Source organism: Aquarana catesbeiana, linkage group LG03 (assembly GCF_042186555.1).
Source record: "Aquarana catesbeiana isolate 2022-GZ linkage group LG03, ASM4218655v1, whole genome shotgun sequence".
Classification (NCBI taxonomy): domain Eukaryota; kingdom Metazoa; phylum Chordata; class Amphibia; order Anura; family Ranidae; genus Aquarana; species Aquarana catesbeiana.
The window spans coordinates 125,833,491-125,857,798 of NC_133326.1; the positions used below are offsets into that span (position 1 = coordinate 125,833,491).

A 24,308-nucleotide genomic window follows, 5' to 3' on the forward strand; every position below is an offset into this window, starting at 1 on the left:
GAAGGTGAATCCCTTTAACGGGGGCACAGAGAGCAATAAAAACAGACTAATCCCTCTCCATTCTATGTATACTAAAAAGAAAAGTTTTGCCTTTAGTTATACTTTAATGCTATCTGGAAACACCATAGATTTAGTAGCTCTTTTGTTCCTATGGGTTTATTCTAAGGCAACCTTTTTCAACCAGTGTGCCCAGACACCCTAGGGGTGCCTCCAGGTTTCTTCAGCGGTGCCTTGGCAAAATGCAAAAAAAATGTATTCAAACGAGTGGGTGGATCAAGCCATCCTTTTAGTTACACATTGTGCAACATTGCAACCTTCTAACCACCGGCGGCGTAACAACCAATGACATCACCTGCACAGCATTCTTGTTTGCCCCTCCCCTGCCCCTGTCCATCAGCACTGGGGTCACATTAGCTGAGTGAGGGAGTGAGGAACTGAAGTGAGAATAGAAACATTAGAATACTAGTCCGTACCAGTGTGCAAAGGTGGACTTGCTTTGGAAGAATAAATCACCACTAACGCTGGATATCTTTACATGTTTTGGATGTGGCTGCATTATGTTAAACTATTAGTTTCGTTTTTTACCTTTTATTAGAATGGCCTCAAAATTGTGCAAAATTTTAAAGGATGCCTTGAGGGAAGAAAGGTTGAGAAACACTGCTCTAAGGTGTGCCTGGGCATATTTGAGTGATCTAGGGGAACTAATGGAGTATTTCTCATTAATACATAAAATCTATATACAGGAAAATGTTTTAATGATCAATAACAATTCTCAGTTGTCAGTCATTGCTACATTTTAATGAAGTGCTTCAAGGATCCCAGTACAGCAAAATGTGCGAATAGGAACATTCAATGTATCACATGTCACATCTATTAAACAGGGCAAAAATATCCACAATGATGAAAAGCACATACCAAACGAGGCAAAGTGACTGTGTGTGGCACACTGCCAGGCAGTTCTGAAGCAACCGATCATAGTGCAAAGTGATACAGCCCTGCTTACACATATGTACAGAAGTTTGGTCACAGGTTAAGTGCATGACCACCATCTGCAAAACTTGAACCTCACAATACACCGATAAGGGATTTAAAATGCTTGGATTATATGTTTGCATATCTATATTCTCAGAGTGGTTACATGATAACAGTACATTTAGGTAAACAGTATAATTAGGCTCCCAATACACACTGTCTATCTCAGCCAGCCCAATCTTTACCAGATTTGGCCATATGTGGTGTGGCTAAATCTTCGTAATCAGGAAGTTTAGCACCTCTGCCAAACTGTTTGTAAGGGAGGCTTTGGAAAATGTTGTGTAGTGACCACATACACATTCAGATGTGGCCATGATCCATTCATTTTCTATCTTACTTGTTAGGAGTCAATTTTGATGTCTGCACCCTATACACAGATTAGTGATCAGCAAGTAAAGCTAAAACAGTTTCTGGTCAAATATGCAGCTTATGCCTTGGTAGCTAAACTCTAGGGTGCAGTCTACTTAATCTTTAGTGCTGAAACTGAAAGTACTATAGTCACTTTGCCTCCAGAGCACCATGCATTTTTTTGCTGCAAATGGGCTTGCGACCTGTCTCACAAATGCTTATATTTATGGGCAGAAACCAGTAAATGAGCAGTCCACAATAAAATGAAATCAACAAATAGAACATCTAGGACAGACTATAGAATTTGTTAATGCCAGCGTGTAAGCCCATACTACAACAGCCACTGTGGCAGGCATCTGTTAGTTTGTCACAATAATGTTTATGAATCTCCAAAATGAACCTGGATGCAGTGATCTAGGTTAGCTGTGCTGAATCTTGTAATTGTATGATCATCTGAAAGCCTTATCTTATATTTGAACTGAAGGCAGTATTTTATTGCAGCAGGTCTACATCTTGTGACTTAATAGTGGAACTGTCTTGGGAAAATAAAAAGTGAGCAATAAAAAAGTCAACTTAACCATTGAGTGCATGAAAAGTATATATTTTGACTTGGCTGTGATTTGCATTCAGCTTTAAGTTTATGGGAGGCACGGAGAGATTTTAAACTCAGTATTTATGCAGAGGATGAGCTGAACATCAAATCAAGCTTTTTTCTAGTAACGATAATGTAAGTGTAATATTTGTTATCATTGGATAGTCTAGAGCCTTGCCATATGTGGTTTTAAGTGTAACAGCACTAAAAGTTTTTCTATATGATGCACAGAAGGGATCTACAAGAGTAGTATAGTACTGGGTTTTCTTTCTGTTGACTATGTGCATACTTATAGATGCAACTTAGAGTCTTTACAGATGTGTAAAGACTGATTATTCAAAGGCAACTATTACAGCTGAGTAGGAACAATGATAGCAGGGACAGCAACTGCCACTAGTTCCATGTTACTAGAGGATCCATTTCTGACCTTGATTATTTGTCTCTTTCTTCATTAATATATCAATGGAAGCATTAAGTAGAAGATATTTTAATGCCAATAAGGTTATTTTCTAACGATGAAAAAGACATTCATGTGTATGGTCAGTATTAGCAAAATTGAAGAGCTTCTTGCAGACCCTGGTTTGTGTTTTGCCTCTGAACCAAGATGAGTTGAGGCATGGCCTTGTACAGCCGAATACAGTACTATTACAACTTGTCCCTGGAACATTGTTGTGAGTCTTCTGTGAATTATACCATATTGTGTTCTTGAGATCTTTGGCTAATAAGTCCTTTAGTGATTCAGAACACCAGTAAACTGCAGACGAACAAACTAAATCACCCTGAGTAATAGCAAAATACTTGCATGTTAGTGCATAAATCAACATGTTTGCTTCAGAGAATGATTAACAGCATTACATGTGTCTTCTGAAGCTTGGTACACACAAGTACTGAGACCCATTGTTTATAATCAGATTCCTGATTTAATAGGATTTGCTGATGTGAATAGAAGTCTTCCTTTGAACGTTAAATAATTTTCTATTTGTGTTACTTTGAGTGAGGCACTGGATCAGCACTTTGCTGTTTATGGCCAATAAACATCACAAAGTATTACTATTTAAGAAAAGCATGTCCTGTAAATGCTCTCATACAAACCAAAGCTGGTGAAACTGTGTATTTGAAGTGAAAAGAAGATATTGTAAATGTTTGTGCTTTTTTCTGATGTGTATCCTGCAGACCAAATTGAGTAACGGAGGTGCAGTTATCATCTCACATACTAAGATACCCCATTGGAATTGAACTTTTCATTTTTCCATATATCCCAACATATGTCTTTGAGATTGATTCAATAGTTCTGAAATACAGCTTTCCTTGTATTTGCAGCATCATAAATTGACACATCTTCCATACATAATACATCCAGTCCATAGAACATACACCTCTCATGCTCATCCTCTGCTTATAACAAATCCTCTGCAGGTCAGACTGTCAACAGCCTTTTTGCTTTAGTGTGAAATACAGAAGAAAAGTATATCACTTCAAATAATGTCCTTTGTGTCTTCTTAGTTGGTTAAATTAAATAGTCCATTTGTAGTCATGTCCTTATATAGAGAGTAAAAAAAAAATATAGCTGTAGCTGTTATTGTAGTTTTGCTTCATTTGCTTTATTTTTTGCACCTGATTGTGAATCCCCAGTTTCCATGGCTTTTCTTGTAGATTTAGGGCTGACCCCACCTTTTTTATTATTTTGTGGGGCTGTTAAAGTCTTCTTTTGTATCTGGGGACTTGACTGAGAAGACCCAGAGCCAGATTTCCTTGGCATCTGAGGACTTCTTGAGCCCTTTGGTTTGGCTGGAGGCTGGAGACTTTCCATTGTTTTGAGTGACTTTAGGCTAAGCATTTCACAATAGCTATTGCATTGGTGAATTGATGGAAATTCTTCAATGATCTCTGGATAACAGCTCTCTTTTAGTCCTTGATATCTAGAAATACAAACAGTTCAGTGAAGAAATGAGCATAGCTAGGTCCTCTTTGTGTAGACCAAAACCACCACCACCAAAGTACACTAAACACTGCTATTAAGTTGTAACTGGGACATTTTACAATGATTAACAACTGACAAATTAAAGCTGACCTTGAGATAAGCAGATAAACCCACATTTGTTGTAACTGTTTTACCTGAGAAAGGATGTGTAATGATGATCACGTCCTGATGTTTATATAATCCTGCCTAATGTACAGTAGGTATAAATGCTAGGTGCATTTGGAAGTAAATTCAAATCTGCTTGTTTTGGCTTTAATGGGTAACTCCACTTTTGTGGGGAAAAAAAGTAGCAAATAAAGAAAAAATAATATAGCGTATACAATTGCAAAACAAGTCATATTGTAATTGAATGTTATTAAAATTACCTTTCCTTTTCAATCTGCAGCTCTGTAATTTCCTAAAAATGCAACGTAATATGGCTACCTCTAGGTATTCTGTACACAGAATGTGTGCAGAACACACCCCAGAAACATAATTTCCTGCTTGTGTGTTTGGCTCACCAATTTTCCCAGATGTTTGCCCTAAGATACAAGTCAGATTTCAGACATCCCCTGCAACAAAAATGTAATTTTTGATCAGATACTTCCAATAGGAAATTACGTCTAAAGGGATGCAGGCCCAGGAGCTTTCCTCATTAGTGCTCTGCAGGTGCACAACTGATTGGTAATTATGAAACCACTCCCATTAGACTAACTTTCCCACATGGGCACAGACAAACACACAGGGATTTCTTTAGAATGGCAAAAGGTAGGAATCTGCAACAAAGTTTGTTTAAATCCTTGTAATGTACATAGATCACCCAGAGGGGAGTGTTTTTTTTTCTCAAAAAAAGTGGAGTTACGCTTTAAAGAATGGCTTAGTATTCTAAAGTATTAATCTATTATATTTTTAGTGCTTATTTATTGAGTTTTTCAAAAAATGTAGTAACATGAAAAGAGATGAGAAGAACAAAACCTGTGACAGCAGCTTTAGCAATTAGATATTGCAAAACATGAAGGGCATATCGATGCTCTAGAATCTAGACTATTTTAACTACTTAAAAAACACAGCTGTCTTTGATGCGTGGATGTCAGATATGCTAAACATTATAGATACAAGAACACCACATATTGTATTATTATCCTTCTCTTTTTGCCTTCACTCTAGTTACTCTAAGAGTAGGAGATACCTTAAAGTGGATATAAACCTGATTCATAAAATTTGAGCTGGGCACATACTGTATATCTGCAGTGTTTTCTTATCTCTCTCCAAAGCCCTAAGTCCCATGGCTTTCTCCTGCTCCATCCTTCTGTTATCAGCCTGATAAGTTCTGCCAAGTTCTCTGACATGTGATAAAACCAGCCTGAAATTTGTGGCAGGGCGGGTGCTATAACTAGATTAGCAGACAGCTGGTCAATTCACAGCACAACTCTGCAAGTCTCTGCCTATGAGGAGAGGGGGTGTGTGCTTTTCCTCCAATCAGCTGTCTCACAGTGTAAGGCAAGACTCCCCTCCCCCTGCTGGATCAGGAAGGGAAAATTCTAACAGGACGTGCATTTTCTAATCAGTATATAAAGCTAAAGACAGAAGATATACATGTAAAACGTATGTAGAGAGATCTGTTTAATCTCTGTGTATCATCTGAGGCTGTTCACTTCACTGGGTATATGTGAGGGTTTACATCCACTTTAAATAACATTTTGGGCATACATTAAGGCAAGATGGTTTAAAGCAGGAGTCTCAAAAAAGGAGTCCCTCCAGCTGTTGCAAAACTACAAGTCCCATAAGACATTGCAAGGCTGACAGTTACAAGCATGACTCCCACAGACAAAGGCATGATGGGACTTGTAGTTTCACAACAGTTTGAAACCCCTGGTTTAAAGGGTGGACACTTTTTGGTCTCTGGTAGGAAAAGGGTAATGTCAATATTTGCAAAAAATTGTACATTTGTACTGACCTGGGTTTCCCCATTTAAAAAATGGTTCTTTGCATTACCTATTTAAATCTTTTTCAGTGCCCATCACACTGATGCTATAGCTACATAATTTCAAAGTAATGGATGAAATAGTTTCATAACCTTCATTTTACCTACCCCTTGGTTTTTGTGGCAATAGCTATGTTGGTTAGTTTCCATCCAACACCTGTACAAAAAGATACAATGGTATTTTAGGGAAGTCATTGACTTAACACTTTCTAAAGTTATTACTGAGTTTTTGTTATGGCTACATCTAATTTTAATGTCTCACCTTCTAGAGTGGTGACAAGGAAATTGCCATTAGTCCACTGAAATACCCAGTGCTGAAAGGTGCAGCATTTTTGCTCTATTTCTGAAGAGTTCTTGAAGTGTAATTTTCCTGTAATATCCCTGATACAGTACTTTTCAAATTTTCCTTCTAGGTCGTCTTCTATGGTAGCATAGGGGACATTGTTGGCAGGTCGGTAGATTAGATTTAGAGGTAAGATTCTAAAGAAGTAAATAACAGTTCATACTTTACTAAGCTTGCAATTCATGGATCACCCTAACCCATACTATACAAAGCAAGTCATTGGGATAGCAGTCAAATGCTGTAAAACAAATTGAATCTTAAAAAACATACTTTAAGGCCATAATAATATACTGTACACACATAAGGTTGTAGGCATGGGTTCACATACTTAAAGTGATGGTAAACTTTGTGAAAAAAAAATTTAAAAAATTCACCCTGCAAGGCAGTGTCATAATGTGCTAGCATGCATCGCATACTAGCACATTATAAGAGACTTACCTTAAAACAAAGCTCTCCAGCGGCACGCTGTCACTGCTGACAGGGCTTCAACCGGTCTTCCTTCTGGGCTCGCAGACTCCGGCTGTTTGACTGGCTAGAGCATGTGCATGCGCACCAGAGTCACTGTTTATGGCACAGACCTCTGAAGGAAAGGCAGCGTATGCCATTCCTTCAGAGCGCATGCTCCAGTGATGTCACTGGCTGCTACTCCGTGGAATATCTCCTAAACGGTGTAAGTTTAGGAGATATTCATTTTACCTACAGGTAAGCTTTATTATAAGTTTACCTGTAGGTAAAAATGGCAAACACGACTTTATTGCCACTTTAACCTCTTCCTGACTGCCTCACACAGACATAATGCACGCCACTGGCGATCCGCTCCCACCGTAAGTGGACACAGTGGGAGCCAATCAGCTGGTACGGCAGATGCGATGTCTGCCAGGACTCAACGATTGTTGGGGAGACAGGCAGAATAGCGGTCTGCCTTTGTAAACAAGGCAGACCGCCCTACTGTGACAAGGGAAGGCAGTGATCTTGTGTTTCTGCTAAGCAGAAACATGGATCTCTGTCTTCCCACAATAAATGCATCTCCCAGACAGTTAGAAAGCAGTCCCAGGTAACACATTTAACCCTTTGATCGTCCCTGATCTTAACCCCTTCCCTGCCAGGATCATTAGTACAGTGACAGTGCATATTTTTAACACTGATCACTGTATTAGTGTTACTGGTCCCCAAAAAGTGTCAAAAATGTCAGTTAGGTGTCTGATTTGTCTGCTGCAATATTGAAAAAAAAAAAAAATAATAAAAATATCCCACAGTTTGTAGATGCTATAACTTTTGCGTAAACCAATTAATATACATTTATTGGGGTTTTTTTTTAGCAAAAAATATGTAGCAGAATATATATTGTCCTAAGTTGATGAAGAAATTAGATTTTTTTTTTTAAATGATTGGGTTTTATTGTTTTATAGCAGAAAGTACATTTCTTTTTTTTTTTTCAAAATTGTTGGCTTTTTTTTTGCTTATAGCGCAAATAATAAAAACTGCAGAGGTGATCAAATACCAGCAAAAGAAAGCTCTATTTGTGGGGAAAAAAAGGGACATGAATTTTATTTGGGTACAGTGTCGCACGACTGCACAATTGTCAATAAAAGTAATGCAGTGCCGTTTTGCAAAAACAGGCCTGGTCATGAAGGTGGAAAAACCTTCCGGAGCTGAAGTGGTTAAACATAAAATCTAGTCTGTCAATTATGCTGTAATAAAGGATTCAATATGTATAAAAAAATAGTGCAGACCATGGCTCAAAACTTACTCAAGGATCTGTCCAAAGTTTGGAACACCTCTGCATTCAGCTGCAAATATCTTGCAGTATTCGCGTGTAGTATTCTGAATTTTACATTCCTTTAGAGAAAAAGTAAACATATTAGGATGCTGACATGTTAGCTTAAATTTGAATTACATGCTGATTTGCATAATCCAGTTGTAGAGGTTCACTTTGGTTTAAAGTTGGGCTTTAAGCAAACATCCAAATATACATATGAAATACACACTGTGCATTGGAGCTGTTGTACCTGCCAAAGAATTTGCATTTCTGTCCGTCCTTTCCAACGGAAAATGTGCGATCGGAGCTTGTTGTCTGAAATTCCGACCATGTGTGAGCTCCATCGGACTTTTTTCATTGGAATTTCCAACACACAAAGTTTGAGAGCTGGCTCTAAAATTTTCCGACAACAAAATCCGTTGTAGACAACTCCGACACACAAAATTCCACGCATGCTCAGAATCAAGCAGAAGAGCAGAACTGGCTATTGAACTTAATTTTTCTCGGCTCGTCGTACGTGTTGTACGTCACCGCATTCTTGACGTTCGGAATTTCCGACAAACTTTGTGTGACCGTGTGTATGTAAGACAAGTTTGATCCAACATCAGTTGGAAAAAATCTGATGGATTTTGTTGTCGGAATGTGCGATCGTGTGTACAGGGCATTAGAGTTACACAGCCTTGCCCCATAGCAAAGCCCTGTCTGGCAGAGCAGAATATCGTTTCTCTGCTGCAAAAATTCAAATACACAGGTTTTTTTTTTGCTCCTCCAGCTTGTCATTGTATAGTGACAGATGCAGCAGACTGATGATCACATCTCCTTGCTACATTGCTCTTCACACCTGGAGACATGTTCCTAGTTAGCATATAAGCACTGAAACACAACGGATTGGCTCCTTGTGATGATCTTTCAGAACAAAAACCTTTGTTTCTAAATCAAGTGTTAAGAGCATGTCAACTGATTTCCCCATCCTATTTTATGAAAAATGTGCAAAATAAACAAATGCCTACCTGAATGGTGATATCATAATTCTTTTCCACTAAGGTGTTTTCATTCTTGGTCCCAAAAGTGATTAAGTTTCGGATTTTGATGATACAGGTTTTCCCTGAGTCAAAAATTGGTTCCAACCCGTAAATCGCCTTTACTTTGCAAGCCTTTCTCAAAAATCCTTTTCCAGCATGTGGTTCCTCCATGACTATCCTTCCAAAAAACTTGTCTCCCCAGTAGCCAGAGTCAGCCAAGCCTTTTGCAAATACCATTGGTGTCATCTCTATCTCTTCTCCAACTGAAATAGCAGCAGAAAATGTAATGGAGTTTACAGTTTTACAAAAACTCACGACACTGGAAGTGCTCATTATCAATAACAGATTTTTTTTCTAAAATATTGGATAATTACAGCAACTAACGAGTGATTTCCCCAAAAAATGGTAACAACAACCTTTCCAATGAGTGTACACTTGAATTTAGATGAGGCTCGATTTAGTGGGATTTTATATTGACAGTTCAATTACATTAACAAGGATCTGATTTTGGCTACCCAAACTCAATTCCATGTTGCCTAGTCTACAAATACCTATTGCATCTACTTTAGCCAGTTGTATTGTGCCCTGACTTATGTGCAGTTCAGTTTTACTCACTGCCTGCATTTATAAGCAATTTGATATTTCTGATTTTACTATTTTTTATTTGCCTTCATCAGATTGTCCCCAGTCATGCACTATAGATCACATACAATACCTTCAACTTCCTCCCTGGAGATGAATCCAGCCAAAACTGAAAAGCAAAACAAAAAATTGTATGCATTTATATTAGGTTACCTAACAACATACAGCAAAATACAATTACAGTATGTTTTAAAGGCAACATATATTTTGGCTGCAAATACACATTAGAATATTATTATTGGGAAGTCATATATTGTTTGTACAAATAATTTCTATTTTTTCCTCTGCTGTGTTAAAACAATAGTGGAAACGGACAATAAAATACACTTACTCTCTGCACTCAGAAGGCAGTCTGTTGAATCAGTACCGTATTCATTCTCAATGGTGCACTGATACACTCCGCAGTCTTTCACTGATGCCTGCACAATTGCAAGAGCCACTTGTCCTTCATCTCCAGCACTGTATAAAAATAATTCAGTTTACACTTTTTTCCAAAGGATGCTGTGCATTTAACAGTTAAAGTGTTACTAAACCCAGGACCCTGCATTCATTATATCTGGTCTCCCACAGTACACAGAACATGGAAATGCAATTATATTAGTAAATATAAACTGCTAAATATCTTTTCTCATCAGCGGTATATAGGCTTGTGACTTCTATCAGTGTCTGGCCAAGCACTGGCTATACATCTGGCCAAGCACTGGTTATACATTTCATCCTCTTGGCACTGACCATGAGGATGAAAATTACAGGGTAGTTTTCAATATGATCCCGTTTGGACACAGCTCCATCGCACAATACGGGAACATTGCTCTGGTTGGCTACACCCTCCTAAGACATATTTTATTCAAAAATAAAGTATGATTGTACCTCTAGAAGATCGAATATTGGTACATTCATTGATATTATCCCTGTATCCCTCCCCTCCATCCATGCTTCTTGAATGCTATTTCAATCTCTATATATATATATATATATATATATATATATATATATATATATTGTTACATTTAGTTGGACGCAACCCACTGTAGTTAATCCTCTCTAATGATTAAGAGCAACCTTGGGAACACAGACTGATCTATGATATCTGGGTTGGCACTCCCGACCTGGCCCGGACAGATACCTCAATCCCAGTACTTGAATGTCTCTCTGCTGCTGGTCAAATCGTTTTTATGTTTGGGGTCAGTATTTTCAGCTGTTTAAATGAATCTTGGACAAAACTGCTGTGTATGATAAAATGTAACTATTGAATGCACAATGATATTCTGTGCATGATTTTGATGTTGCATATTTTACTATTCTCACAGAATCGCAGGATGTGGAGTGTTGAAGGCCGCATGGTCCCTGAGGAATATCCACACTATATATGTGTAATTGAAAAGCGTCGGACATCCATTTGCGAGCCTCCTTCCTTCCTCCAGCCGGTATCCATACTTACCTCCCATACATATGTTTTTATCATTGGCTATATGTTTTTCATGTTGTAATGTATGTATTGCACAATAAATGTTTTAATTTTTATACTTATTACTGCCTGGCCTCCATTTAAAGTCCTATTTCTGAGGAATCTTTTTCTACTATCTGTTTCGAGATGGGACACACAGGCAGTTTAGTCATTTAGGTGAGGCAAAACCCCTCTTTCATGGCAACCATTCAAGGTTATACCCTTTATCAGTAACCAAAACTGCAGTGTTTATCCTCATGACACATCACAGGAAGCACCTCCATGGTTAACAGAGGACAGAATTAAAATTAGACTTGGGAAACATCATTAATAAACCACTGGGACCAGATGGCTTGCACCCAAGGGTACTTAGGGCACTCAGTCAAGTAATTACCAGACCATTGTTCCTAATTTTTACTGACAGTCTACTGACTGGAATGGTACCAGCTGATTTGAGAAAAGCCAATGTAGCACCAATATTTAAAAAGGGCCCAAAATACATCCCTGGGAATTACAGACAGTTAGCCTAACATAAATAGTATGCAAGCTCTTGGAGGGGATGATAAGGGACTATATACATGATTTAAGTAATGAGAACGGTATCATTAGCAGTAATCAGCATGGATTCATGAAGAATCCTTCTTGCCAAACCAATCTATTAACCTTCTATGAGGAGGTGAGTTGCCATCTAGATAAAGGAAGGCCCGTAGGCGTGGTGTATCTGGATTTTGCAAAAGCATTTGACACAGTTCCCCATAAATGTTTACTGTACAAAATAAGTTCCGTTGGCATGGACCATAGGGTGAGTACATGGATTGAAAACTCGCTACAAGGGCAAGTTCAGAGGGTGGTGATAACTGGGCAGTACTCGGAATGGTCAGGGCTGGGTAGTGGGGTTCCCCAGGGTTCTGTGCTGGGACCAATCCTATTTAATTTGTTCATAAACGACCTGGAGGATGGGGTAAACAGTTCAATCTCTTTATTTGTGGATGATAATAAGCTAAGCAGGGCAATAACATCTCCACAGGATGTTGAAACCTTGCAAAAAGATCTGAACAAATTAATGGGGTGGGCAACTACATTGCAAATGAGGTTTAATGTAGAAAAATGTAAAATGATGCATTTGGGTGGCAAAAATATGAATGCAAAATATACACTAGGGGGGGACCTCTGGGGGAATCTAAGCTGGAAAAAGACCTGGGGGTCCTAGTAGATGATAGGCTCAGCAATGACATGCAATGCCAAGCTGCTGCTAACAAAGCAAACAGAATATTGGCATGCATTTAAAAGGGGATCAACTCCAGAGATAAAACGATAATTCTCCCGCTCTACAAGACTCTGGTCCAGCCGCACCTAGAGTATGCTGTCCAGTTCTGGGCACCAGTCCTTAGGAAGGATGTACTGGAAATGGAGCGAGTACAAAGAAGGGCAACAAAGCTAATAAAGGGTCTGGAGGATATTAGTTATGAGGAAAGGTTGCGAGCACTGAACTTATTCTCTCTGGAGAAGAGACGCTTGAGAGGGGATATGATTTACATTTACAAATACCGTACTGGTGACACCACAATAGGGATAGAACTTTTTCATGGAAGGGAGTTTAATAAGACACGTGGCCACTGATTAAAATTAGAAGAAAAGAGGTTTAACCTTAAACTACGTAGAGGGTTCTTTACTGCAAGAGCGGTAAGGATGTGGAATTCCCTTCCACAGGCTGTGGTATCAGCAGGGACATTGATAGTTTCAAAAAACTATTAGATAAACACCGGAACGACCGCAACATACAGGGATATACAATGTAATACTGACACATAATCACACATATAGGCTGGACTTGATGGACTTGTGTCATTTTTCAACCTCACCTACTATGTAACTATGTAATATAACATTTATTTTAGACATATATTGAGTGTGCTGGCTTTATATACAGTAATTAGACACAGAAATGTATCCCCAAAAAATTGATTATTACCATCTCTTTACTTTTGCCACTTGAACTTCATCTTTGTACCATGTAATATCTGAGTCACTTAAAATATTGAAGAACTGGCACCAAAGTTTTAAATTCCCTGATGCATCCGAAAATTGTTCTGCTCGTATTTTCCGAATTACCTGTGGAGCTTAAGAAAATACAATTTTTTAAATTATTTGAACAATTTTTATTGAAGCGAAATGAAAGTTGAAATATGTCCGTCTATTTTTTTTTTCTAGATTTGGATACAGTGGGGTAGACACAGATATGCCCATTGACATATTTCCGTCTTTCGTCAATAAAAAATCTATTTGCCTGGATTTTACTTCATGTTGATATTGTTTTTTAATAGTTCTTGACTAGGCTACAAAGTATATACCTTTAACTCAGGCCATAAACTAGAGGGGGAAGAAGACAGTGAAGCTAGCAAATAATTAATATGCCCCGTACACACGGTCGGACTTTGTTCGGACATTCCGACAACAAAATCCTAGGATTTTTTCCGACGGATGTTGGCTCAAACTTGTCTTGCATACACACGGTCACACAAAGTTGACGGAAAATCCGATCGTTCTAAACGCGGTGACGTAAAACACGTACGTCGGGACTATAAACAAGGCAGTGGCCAATAGCTTTCATCTCTTTATTTATTCTGAGCATGCGTGGCACTTTGTCCGTCGGATTTGTGTACACACGATCGGAATTTCCGACAACGGATTTTGTTGTCGGAAAATTTTATAGCCTGCTCTCAAACTTTGTGTGTCGGAAAATCCGATGGAAAATATCCGATGGAGCCTACACACGGTCGGAATTTCCGACAACACGCTCCGATCGGACATTTTCCATCGGAAAATCCGACCGTGTGTACGGGGCAATAGAATTCAGAAAAATTATACTTTTATGCAATTAAACAGGCATAACCATGAACAGACTATCTTCAATAGGACAGATAACTGCTCCAATAATTATTACTCCCAACAAAGTGCAATGTTAGGCTTGGCATGAGTCAAAAAAGTGGATTTCTAGTATTATGGAAAATTTGATCTGGTATTAGTCACAGCTTAAGCTATATAATACCACATTGTTACTGATAATGCCTGAAATTATTGTGTCACGAATGAAAATTGAATTTTATATAATCGCATTGAGAACTAATATAAATAAAAACTGAAGGAAACTGATAAAGTTTCTAATATTTGCTGCAAGTAACCCCTTTCCTTTGCCAATGCAGGTCAAAGTCAGTTGGTTATTTAACTCTCTATTCTCCCAGCAACACCTTATAATCTTTTCCTCACACCCATGCTACTCTGCTTGGCTGTTGGTACCAAGGAAGGGCAATGTAAAGACATTGCCCTGTCACATGAAAGAGGAAAAGTGAGTCACATGCTCATACCAAGTATATTCTAATCTCTAACCAAAATATTTGTAAGGTGAAGACCATTTGGGCAAAGAGGGGTTTGTCAAGTGGGACAGCATAAGAGGATACATGATAAGTATTTTATTACAAAAAAAGTATGTGTCATACAGATATACATGTATGTATACCCTATATATACTCTATATTGTCAAAAGTATTGGGACATCTGCCTTTACACACACATGAACGTTAATGGCATCTCAGTCTTAGTCCGCAGGGTTCAATAGTGAGTTGGCCCACCCTTTGCAGCTATAACAGCTTCAACTTTTCTAGGAAGGCTGTCCACAAGGTTTAGGAGTGTGTCTATGGGAATGTTTGACCATTCTTCCAGAAGCGTATTTGTGAGGTCAGGCACTGATGTGGACGAGAAGGCCTGGCTCGCAGTCTCTGCTCTAATTCATTCCAAAGTGTTCTATTGGGTTAAGGTCCGGACTCTGTGCAGGCCAGTCAAGTTCCTCAACCCCAAACTCACTCATCCATGTCTTTATGGCCTTGCTTTGTGCACTGGTTCAAATCATTTGGTAAAGTGGGATTATGGTGTGGGGTTGCTTTTCAGGGGTTGGGTTTGACCCCTTAGTTCCAGTGAAGGGAACTCTTAAAGCGTCAGCATACCAAGACATTTTGGACAATTTCATGCTCCCAACTTTGTGGGAACAGTTTGTGGATGGCCCCTTCCTGTTTCAACATGACTGCACACCAGTGCACAAACAAGGTCCATTAAGACATGGATGAGTGAGTTTGGGGTGGAGAAACTTGACTGGCCTGCACAGAATCCTGACCTCAACTCGATAGAACACCTTACAAGGGTACTTCTGGAAGAATAGTCAAACATTCCCATAGACACACTCCTAAACCTTGTGGACAGCCTTCCCAGAAGAGTTGCAGTTGTTATAGCTGCAAAGGGAGGACCAACTCAATATTGAACCCTATGGACTAAGACTGGGGTGCCATTAAATTTCATGTGCATGTAAAGGCAGGTGTCCCAATACTTTTGGTAATATAGTGTATATACAACTAAATCCAAGAAAAATCTTGGATTATAATGAGGAGGGGACTTTAAAGGTGGATATTCTCTAAAAGATACAATACAAGATATAGATTAAAAATCATCTTTATTTTTGATTTTATTAGAAAAAAGAAGTAAAAGTGGGCTATAAATGGCCCTGAAATATTAAAGTTATCACACCGATATACATCACATGTATTGAACACATGAAGATTACACCCTCTCAAAAGAATGTTTTCATCCTGATAGTGAAAGTATAAATACTGGTTATTTAGTCAGTACCCCAATGTCCCAAATATAAACAAATAAGACATAGGCTGTACAAAATCCACTGCTATGGATGGGTGAATGAGTTCCAACACGTTTCACCAATAAGGTTTCTAATAAAGGAAAAAACAGATGAGAGGTTATGATGAAAGGTTGTGATCCTCCACTTACAGTGCTATGAAAAAGTATTTGCCCCCTTTCTAATTTTTCAAATTTTTTGCATATTTTTCACACTTAAATGATTCAGATCATCAAATTGTAATATTACACATAGATAACCCATATAAAATGCAGTTTTTAAATGATAATTTAATTTATTAAAATGATTGTAAGGGTATTTTTTTTTTTAATAACAAACATATAATACTTACCTCCACTGTGCAGCTTGTTTTGCACAGAGTGGCCCCGAACCTGCTCTTCTGGGGTCCCGTGGCGGCTCTTGCGGCTCCTCCCCACATCAGATAGCCCCCTCGGAGAAGCGCTTCCCCATCCATAGCCGCCGAATGCAGGACTTAGCCGCGCCCACGTCATTGGCTTTGATTGACAGCAGTGGGAGCCAATGGCTGCGCTGATATCAATCTATCATATATCCAATCCAGATGCCGAGAACCCCCGGGTAGAAAGCCAGCTCGTCCCCGCTGGGTCAAGTTCGAAGGCTCAGGTAGGTAAGACAGGGGGGGCTGGGGGGCCGGTGACTGCCAGGTGTTTTTTCACCTTAGTGCATAGGATGCATTAAGGTGAAAAAACACAGACCTTTACAACCCCTTTAAGGGAAAAAAGCTGTCCAAACCTGCCTGGCCCTATGTGAAAAAGTAATCCCCCCCCCCTTGCTAAATCATGAATGAAGTGTAATTAATCACATTTTTGGAAAGCTGAGTTAAATTTCACTTGTCACATCCAGGCTTGATTACTGCCAGACCTGTAGAATCAAGAAATCACTTAAATAGAAGCTGTCTGACAAAGTGAAGCATGCTAAAAGATCTAAAAAAGCAACACATCATGCCACAATCTAAAGAAATTCAAGAACAGATGAGAAACAAAGTAGTTGACATGTATCAGTCTGGAAAGGGTTACAGTTTCTAAGGCTTTGGGACTCCAGACAACCCTAGTGAGAGCCATTATCCACAAATGCAGAAAACTTTGAACAGTGGGGAACCTTCCTAGGAGTGGCCGGTCAACTAAAATTACTCCAAGAGCACAACAATGACTTATCCAGGAGGTCATAAAAGAACCCAGAACAACATCTAAAGAACTGCAGGTCTCACTTGCCTCAGGTAAGATCAGTGTTCATGATTTAACAATAAGAAAGAGACTAGGTAAAAATGGCATCCATGGGAGAGTTCCAAGGCCAAAGCCACTGCTGACCAAAAAGAACACACAGGCTCCTCTCACATTTGCCAAAAAAAAAATCTTGATTATTCCCAAGACTTTTGGGAAAATATTCTGTGGACAGATGAGACAAAAGTTGAACTTTTTTGGAAGGTGTGCGTCCCGTTACATTTGATGTAAAACTAACACAGCATTTTATAAAAAGAACATCAAACCAACAGTAACATATGGCGGTGGTAGTGTGATGGTCTGGGGCTGCTTTGCAGCTTCAGGACCCAGATGACTTACCGTCATTGAGGGAACCATGAATTCTGCGCTCAACCAAAAAATCCTGAAGGAAAATGTCCAACCATCAGTTCCAGACCTCAAGCTCAAGCACACTTGAGTTATGCAGCAGGACACTGGTCCGAAAACACACCAGCAAGTCCACCTCTGATCTGAATGGCTTGTAAAAACCAAAATGAAGGTTTTGGAGTGGCTTAGTCAAAGTCTGGACTTAAATCTGATTGAGATACTGTGGCATGACCTTAAACAGGCCGTTCATGCTGGAAAACCCTACAATGTGGCTGAATAAAAACAATTCTGCAAAGAAGCCAAAATTTCTCCACAGTGATGTGAAAGACTCATTACCATTTATCGCAAATGCTTGATTGCAGTTGTTGCTGCCAAGGGTGGCATGACCAGTTGTTAGGTTTAGGGGCAATTACTTTTTCACGTAGGGCCAGGCAGGTTTGGACAGCTTTTTTCCCTTAATAAATGAAATCATCATTTAAAAACTGCATTTTGTATTTACACGGGTTTTCTTTGTGTAATAACATTTGTTTGATGATCTGAATTATTTAAGCGTGATAAATATGCAAAAAAATAAAAAATCAGGAAGGGGGCAAATACTTTTTCACAGCATTGTATATCCTCCCAAAAGACCCGTGATGACCTGTAAGGGTCACTTTAAAAAACACATACAAAAGGACTGCACATGTTCACACACTTGGTCATAAGTTAAAAAAAAAAAAAAAAACATTTTACAAAGCATCAGAGTGTGCTTTTCATCTGGGGAAATTAAAAAGGTGGCGTCAAACACTCCAGTAGCGCAGTCCACCGCACGAACCGCACTACTGGAGTATTTAACGCCACCCTCCTTTAAGACGGTGTAATTTTCATGTGTTTAATAGATGTGATGTATCTTGGTTTGATGATTTTAATATTTCAAGGCCACTTATAGCCTGGGTTTACTTATTTTTCCTAAAAAAAATTGTTCAGGATAAAAAAAGATGATTTTTAATCTTGTATTGTATCTTTGAGAGAATATCAACCTTTAAAGTCCCCTATTCATTATAATCAAAGGTTTTTCTTGGATTCAGTTGTATAAATGTAAGCATCGATTATTCAGTGACAGACATGAGGCATTGACAACAGTATCATAAAAGGTAAAATAAACTGCACTGTAATCTAAACAAGCCCTAAAAAGTAGCAGCTCTGCTGTGAGATATAACACAGAAAAGGTTGTACAGTGATAAATGGAGCTAACAAAACGAATGAATATAACAATATATGAACTGATACGCTCATAACATTTTAGACAAATGATTAGTCCAAAACAATAAGTGAATAAAAAAAAAGATGTGATAATAATAGTCCCAAGGAACTAGTGAAGAGGCTTGAAAGGATGTATCCTGGGGGGCACTTGTGAGCAGTGATCCAAGATGGCCGCTCTGTGACCACGCTCCTAGCCCACCAGACACATCGGTGCTTTCTACTGCTTCCAGTGGGGCTCTCCTTTGTTCCTGTACTGACCTCTCTCCCTCACCTCTGCACAAATGGGAAGAAGAATGGGCTCTACCAGCACCACCTGCACCAAGCAGACCAGCCCGGCGTCCATGGCCTACCTGCCGGGGACTGTCCTGAAGCCCTGGCCTCAAGTTTGGAGCTCCTTCTGCCTCTGTTCATGGGCAACACAGAGCTGCCCTCTGATGTGAAAAGCACTGCAGGGGGGACACCAGCACCACCTCCCCCTGCCCTGAGGGACACAGAGCTCCTGAGCCACTTTAAAACTATGCTGCTAAGCAAATTGTCTGCAGCCACCTCCAAGCTGGCAGACCACCTCACTAAAGGAGATCAGGGAGCTGGGGAGCCGCACTAATGACCTGGAGGACAAAATGGACGCCACGGTCACTGTGATTGAGAATCACGAACAAGACCTGACTGACATCAAAAAACAACTGGCTGCGGCACTACACCAGCTTGAGGACTTTGAAAACAGTTCTCACTGGGGCAACTTGTGCCTGGGAGGCATTCCGGAAACCATCACGGACCTCACCTCCACTGCAACAGCGCTTTCCCAGGAGTTGGTCCCCGCAATCCCTATTGACCATCGCGAATTTGACCACATACACAGGTCCTTGGGAACAAAAAAGCCTGATGGGCCCCCGAGGGACATTGTTATTAAATTCACAAATTACCGCACTAAAGAAACCCTTCTAATGGCTGCCAGGAATAAGTCCAATTTAAGCTTTCAGGGGCACCACTATCAGCTTTTTTCTGACCTCTCACATATCACCCTCCAGAATCGTCACTAGCTGAAGCCTTTCACCTCAGTCCTTCTGAACCAGCGCATTAAGTATACCTGGGGCTTCCCCTTTCGGCTTTCCTTTGAATACCAGGGCTGCAGCCACTCTATCACTACCCCGGAAGAAGCGCAATTGACGTTGACATCCCTACACCCTCTGCAAAAGGGGGGCGCTGTATTTGCCTCTAATTATTACCGATTGCTATGCTCTATATCTTCCCTTATGCAGTCTTAGCAGTTCCCGCAGTTATCATGAATAGGTCATATTAATTCCGTGTAAAATCTTACACACTCTACCGGTCTCTTCATCACACTAAGATTCCTTGAGGTCGAGGCTGGCAGAAAGCGCAGTCAGTGGTATGAGCAGCTAACAAGGTTGCTATGAGCACGGCATCGAACATTTGCTGTCGGACTTTCCGCCAATAACTGTTTGATAGCAGGTTCTCAAATTTTCCACCAACAAAACTTTATTGTCAGAAAGTCCGATCATGTGTACACAAGTCCGTCGCACAAAAGTTCACGCATGCTCGGAATCAAGCAGAAGGAGCCGCACTGGCTATTGAACTTCCTTTTTCTCGGCTTATCGTACGTCTTGTATGTCACCGCGTTCTCACGTTCGGAATTTTTGGCCAACATTTGTGTGACCGTGTGTATGCAAGACAAGTTTGAGGCAACATCCTTCAAACAAAAATCCACGGTTTTGTTGGCGGAAAGTCGGATCGTGTGTACGGAGCATTTTCCTGCACGGGTGGTGCAATGTCTTTCCATGCTATTCGCTAAGGATACATCCTTTCAAGCCTCTTCACTAGTTCCTTGGGACTATTATTATCACATCATTTTTGATTCACTTATTGTTTTGGACTAATCATTTGTCTAAAATGTTATGAGCGTATCAGTTCATATATTGTCATATTCATGCTCCATTTAGAATTGACAACAGTATGTATTTACTAACAGACATACCAGTCTGAATGTCACAGCATCACTTCCTCAAACTCAACCTGTCCAAAACCGAGCTCATAATATTCCCCCCCCACGTGCCCCTTCCCCTGACTTCTCTGTCAAGAGCAATGGCACAACCATCAACCTATCCCTACCTGTCAGGGTGCTAGGTGTTATCCTGGACTCTGAACGCTCCACATCCAATCACTTTCCAAAACTTGCTACCTCAACCTTACAAACATCTCCAAAATATGCCCTTCCTAACCAATGAAACCACAAAGCTCCTAATTCACTCCCTGGTTATCTCTCATTTTGACTTCTGCAACTTCCTCCTCGTTGGCTTACCTTTAAATAGATTATCCCCTATTCAATCCATCCTGAATGCTGCTGCCAGACTCATCAACTTTACAAACCCCTCAGCGTCTGCTGCCCCTCTCTTCCAATCCCTCCTTTGGCTGCCACTCACCCAATGAATTAGATTCAAAATACTAACAATAACTTACAAAGCCATCCACAACTTGGCCCCTAGCTACATCACTAACCTAGTCTCAAAATACCAACCAAATCATTCTCTTAGTTTCTCCCAAGACCTCCTGCTCTCTAGCTCCCTCGTCACCTGCTGCCATACTGGCCTCCAGAACTTCTACCGAGCCTCTCCCATCCTTTGGAATTCCCTACCCAAATCTGTCCAACTATCACCTACTCTGTCCACTTTGAAGTAATCCCTGAAAACCTTTCTCTTCAGAGAAGCCTATCCTCCATTTAACAACTGTACTTTTTTATTCATTAGTTCATCCCCCACAGTTATCACCTTTTGTATCACTTGACACTCCCTTTTAGATTGTAAGCTCTAACAAGCAGGGCCCTCTGATTCTTAATCTATTGAATTGTATTGTAACTGTACTGTTTGCCCTAACGTTGTAAAGTGCTGCACAAACTGTTGGCGCTATATAAATTCTATATAATAATAAGAATAATATTCAACACAAAGATAATTTGGGTTAGTTTGTTTGCCATGTCAAATGCTAAAGACATAGTAACTGATGCAAAAAAAATGTTGGTCTCAGTATAACTCATAAAGTTTAAGGTTGCTTCTGGTTTAAAGAATTGTTTAGAGAATCTTTATGGTTCACAGTAGAAAATACAACATATCTGAACTATGTCATTAAATGACCCACCTTTATAGGGATCTTTTACTTTTTTAATTTCTGTCATTTGTGGTTCTTCCTTAAGTAGAACACCTGAATCTTTTGATTCTTGAGAACTAGAGTCAGATGCCTTTTTTTGATCTACAGTTTCTTCACATATCTTTGGAACTTCTAGCATTGCCATTCTTCGGGTTGTACCAGGAGAACGTCTTTCCACTGGAGGAGACTGAGATGCCAAAAGTGAGTTATTTTTTCTAGACAATCCTGGCGATACATTGGGGCTCGCCTTTTTGGAGGGTGGAGATATGGAACCCATGTTACCATCATCTTGACCCTCCAGTTGCTTAGGAAGATATATCTTACGTCGCGCACCAGAAGCCAGCTCCTGTGGTGTTGCCGAAGGGATTAAAGATAAATTCTCACTAGACCTCCATTTACGATTGCTGTCTTTTTGGGGTTCATACAGCATACTTCCAGGTGCATTCTCAGAAGGTAGGCTACCGACAACTATAGAAGGCACAGATAAAGCAGCTATGGAATTTGATCCTGCAGCTATTTTAGCTGCAATTTTTCTTGAAGTGGAAGGACTAAAACTTAGGTCTTCTTTAGTTAAGAAGGTTTCTTCACTAATGCCCTTTGAACTTCTCTTTGGTGTCACTGGACTCATTGGAGCACTTTCCACTTGAGCTATTTCTCCTTTCCTTGAAAAATCTGTAATTCTCCTGGGAATTGTTGGACTTATTGTCAATGAATCTGCACTTTGAACCATGTCCTCTTCAGATGATGGAGACCGTTTACCTGAAGTGGAAGAGGAATGCATGCTTTCTGGACTCTGTGGAGAATCACTCTCCTTTCCAGATTCATAAACCTTCAGGGAACTTGGGGGACTTCTTTCAGGTGAATACATGTCTCCAGACAATTCTTGATGAGCTTCAGTCAAGTTTCTTTGACTATTTGTTTTCACTTTATGGTCTTCAGTATCTGCTGTTTTAATGTGAAATAACATCAACAAAGAATTTTTCAGGGTTGTTACCAGACTGTGATCATGTTTATCTTGATGTTGATTTTCCAGAACAATTTCCTGCTCTGATTGCAAAGAAACTTGTTCAGTGGAAGGTAAGTCTGTTTCAATTACCTTCTCTGTGGAGATTGAACTGTTAATTACCAACTGCTCGGATTCTTCATCATGTCTCATGTTTTGTGGCAAGGTTGGCATTGAAACATGTTCTTCAGCCTGTTGTAGATTTAATGAAGCTTGCAAGGAAATAGGATCTACAGAGCTTTCATCCTTAGTAGTGACTCCAGACTCCAAAGCTTTTTTCACATCACGAAGGAGGGTCACTACAGACTGGTTTTGATCACGTAGTAATAATTTAGATGGACTGTCTCCTGTAGGATCAGCATCCTGTACATTTTCAACTATTTCTGCAACATGTTCTTGAGTTGGTAATTCTGATGATACTTTAGATTTTAAATCAGTTTCTGCTACTGTTTTGTTCACTTGCTCAGTTACATTTATTGCGCAAGTGAGAGAGCCACCTTCTAACAGTGGTTCATTGTGTCTTGTTTCAAATTGGTTTGCCTTGAGTTTCTCCTCCTCCTCAGCCATCTCAACTTCATTGGAACATGTACCTGCAACCTCTGGGAGTCGTAAAGACATTTCAATTGGAAGCGCTGTAATATTTAGTAAGTCTTCGTCACTTTCTACAGCCTGTTTTTCATGTAATTGTACATCAGATTCTGGTTTTGAAAGATATTCTTGTTGCTCAACCTGAGTCACAGCACCCAGTGCAAATGTTTCTTCTAGTGTAGTAGACTCTTCCGTTTCCATATGTATTGGTTCTGGTGAATGTGGACATTTCAAATGAATTTTCTGTTCAATGTTTTCTTCTGCTTTTGCAACCTTGGTTTCACTGCTCTCAGTTAGTTTCATTACAGGAGTTCCCATGTATTCTGAGGGCCCTGGCATCTGAAAGAAATATATCAGTGAGGAAATAAATCAATTGGTATTTTGCATAAAATACTCAGCATATTATTGAGTTTAAGAATCCTTACATTTACTGATCTATACGTATTCACTTATATAGTATAAAAAGGCACATTTTGGTAAGGAAATCCAAAAGTGACCAAAAGCTCTCCACTAAACTACTGCAAAAGTGACCAAAAGCTCTCCACTAAACTACTGCAAAGAGGGTAAAAAAAGACATCACTTTCAATATGAAATAAAAAAAATAAGGAGTTTATTCCCCAAAGACAGTGGATGGAGCAATGACAATCATTCTTTAATGTCCCAGTTGCAACTGTGGAGCAAACAGCCCAATAATATTAGGATGTATCTGTGCTACAAACCAGAAGTTCTGGGTGCACGTTTGATTTCTGGGACATAAAGGTTTGCATAGCATAGCTCTGCCTACTCTCTTTGAATGTGGGCCCTTTATTTATGGATTTTTGATAGAAGCAATTAGGATGAGAAGCTTTAATCACAATAACTGTGATAGCTATCATTATAAGGTCATCAATTTAAGTTTGATA

General features: G+C 39.6%; 1 protein-coding gene across 1 annotated transcript in view; it reads right to left on the bottom strand.

Annotated features, from left to right (window-relative positions):
* Window positions 1-776: 776 nt before the first annotated feature.
* ALPK3 (alpha kinase 3) overlaps window positions 777-24,308 on the bottom strand; it is a 162,102-nt gene continuing 138,570 nt past the window's right edge. The window contains exons 7-15 of the mRNA XM_073619180.1: window positions 21,807-23,745; window positions 13,102-13,249; window positions 10,014-10,141; window positions 9,756-9,791; window positions 9,029-9,303; window positions 8,010-8,098; window positions 6,179-6,396; window positions 6,025-6,073; window positions 777-3,891 (exon numbers count right to left, since the gene is read on the bottom strand). Of these exons, the coding sequence (XP_073475281.1) occupies window positions 3,549-3,891; window positions 6,025-6,073; window positions 6,179-6,396; window positions 8,010-8,098; window positions 9,029-9,303; window positions 9,756-9,791; window positions 10,014-10,141; window positions 13,102-13,249; window positions 21,807-23,745 (3,225 nt within the window). The 3' untranslated portion in view covers window positions 777-3,548. The remainder of the gene's footprint in view (window positions 3,892-6,024; window positions 6,074-6,178; window positions 6,397-8,009; window positions 8,099-9,028; window positions 9,304-9,755; window positions 9,792-10,013; window positions 10,142-13,101; window positions 13,250-21,806; window positions 23,746-24,308) is intronic.